Genomic DNA, 1887 nt, shown 5'->3' with positions numbered 1-1887 from the left:
GCTGAACCGTCCTCTGCTGCCCTCACCTGCCAGGTGCACACACATGCACGCACATGCACGCACACACACTTACAGAATGCTTACATTCTAATGTTACATTCTGTGTCTCCACAGTGACAGTACAGCTATGTTGCCCCAGGCTAATGGAACTCACAAGAATCAGGCTGAGGGTATGTACACACACACACACACATCCCCTCAGTGCTTGTGTCCTGGTCTCTCTCACTGCAGTTTAGGACATGTCATGCAGGGGTGCTTCTCTGGTCTCCATGGTGACGCCTCAGACAATCCCTCCCCATGCAGAGAAATGAAGGTTACCATGGAGACCAGAGTAATGCTCAGTCAGTTTGCAGGGCTGGGATTGGCCCAAATCGGTGATTGGCCGAGTCCTTAATTCAGTGACTTATGTTCAGTTCACAACCTGTTTCTGTGAAAAGCAGAATAAACATGACCCAGTGTCTCCCCCCTACCTCTCCCCCTGGGTTGGGTGAAGACTCCCAGAGTGCCCTGTCCTGCCCCCTGCTGTCCTCCCCCCCCCTGTCCTCCCCCCTGGACTCCCCCCTCAGCAGTGCTGACCTCACCCTGGACACCACAGGAGACCTGACCATGGAGGATGTCCGGGACTTCCTCACGTAAGACACACACCTCTGGGTTCTCACTGACACACACACACACACCCTGAGAAACTGACTGACTGTGTGTGTGTGTTCAGCTCTGTGGACGAGGTGGAGAATAACTTGAGGAACTGGAATCCTCATCAACTAAAGCGGTAAGAAAACACTGATCACCTGAAAACACACACCTGACACCTGACATAACACCCTCACACATGCTCTTTATTATTTACATCTACCACACACACACACCTGGTTCTCGTGGAGCAGGGCCAGACTGTGTAAACTTCAAGGCTTGAGTCTGCATTCCAATACTGTTCCCCCCCTCTGTCTTCAATAACATCCCCCTCTCCCCCCTCTCTCTCTCCCTCTCTCTCCCACCCTGGACATCATCTTCATCATCATCAAACAGGTCTCCTCTTTCTCGCTGTTCTCAGTTCTTCCTCTTGTTCTCCTCTCTTCCACCACCTGGTGGGGCTCATCTCTCCAGACACACACAACCCCTCCTCCTCCTACTCTCTCACCCGTCACTAATAGAGTTCATCCCATAATAATGTGGTTGTGGTCTGCTGTTGTGGTCCTAGATGAGCGATGGTGGTGGGGGTGCAGAAAACAGCACGGCCCCCCTCCTGCCCCCCCCCTCCTGGCACCCCCCCTCCTGCACCACTCTGAAGCTCCCAGGAGGTCTGAACCCTGACCCAGCAGAACCCTGGCCCAGCAGAACCGCTGTTCCATCTGGGGAAACGTAGGACCATCTCTGCCGCTTGCAGCCTCTCCGAGGAGCCTCCCTCATGGACGCGCTGGATGGAAGTTAACCACTATGACACATGGACACGCCCTCTACTTCCTGGTCACCAGCTCTGACTCCTCCCACCCAGCACGTTTTGGAGGGTTCTAGAATGAAGGCTCAGGATTCTGGATTCTACCACTGTTATGGATCATCTTGTCCTCCCCCCCCCCCCCCAGACATGTAACTATACTTCCTGGTGTCAGGACATTTGTGGAAATAATGCAGCCAATCCTTAAGTGGCTGTTTCTTCTGACTTTGGGATTGGGTGTTTGTCAGAAGTATTCATCGTCGTGCGTTAGGACTGAGCTTGTGGGAGCGTTGTGTCTAAAAGAAAAACTAACTGGAATCAAGGCTCAGTTGTTACTAATGTGCACAAGAGGTACTTTGTCTCTAACCTAGCCTGGGACTCTGTGAGAGTGATCGATTTGTTTCACCTGACCTACTGGATGGGTGGGGCATTCTACTTTCTCAAGGCTCCTTTGG

General features: G+C 52.6%; 1 protein-coding gene across 1 annotated transcript in view; it reads left to right on the top strand.

The window, feature by feature from the left end:
* llgl1 (LLGL scribble cell polarity complex component 1) overlaps window positions 1-409 on the top strand; it is an 18627-nt gene extending 18218 nt beyond the window's left edge. The window contains exons 19-20 of the mRNA XM_062485679.1: window positions 1-33; window positions 115-409. The exon at window positions 1-33 is cut by the window's left edge and continues 82 nt beyond it. Of these exons, the coding sequence (XP_062341663.1) occupies window positions 1-33; window positions 115-394 (313 nt within the window). The 3' untranslated portion in view covers window positions 395-409. The remainder of the gene's footprint in view (window positions 34-114) is intronic.
* Window positions 410-1887: the final 1478 nt, after the last annotated feature.

Source organism: Osmerus eperlanus, chromosome 2 (genome assembly GCF_963692335.1).
Source record: "Osmerus eperlanus chromosome 2, fOsmEpe2.1, whole genome shotgun sequence".
NCBI classification, from domain to species: Eukaryota; Metazoa; Chordata; class Actinopteri; order Osmeriformes; family Osmeridae; genus Osmerus; species Osmerus eperlanus.
The sequence above is the reverse complement of the archived record's forward strand: the minus strand, read 5'-3'. Positions and strand labels throughout refer to the sequence as shown.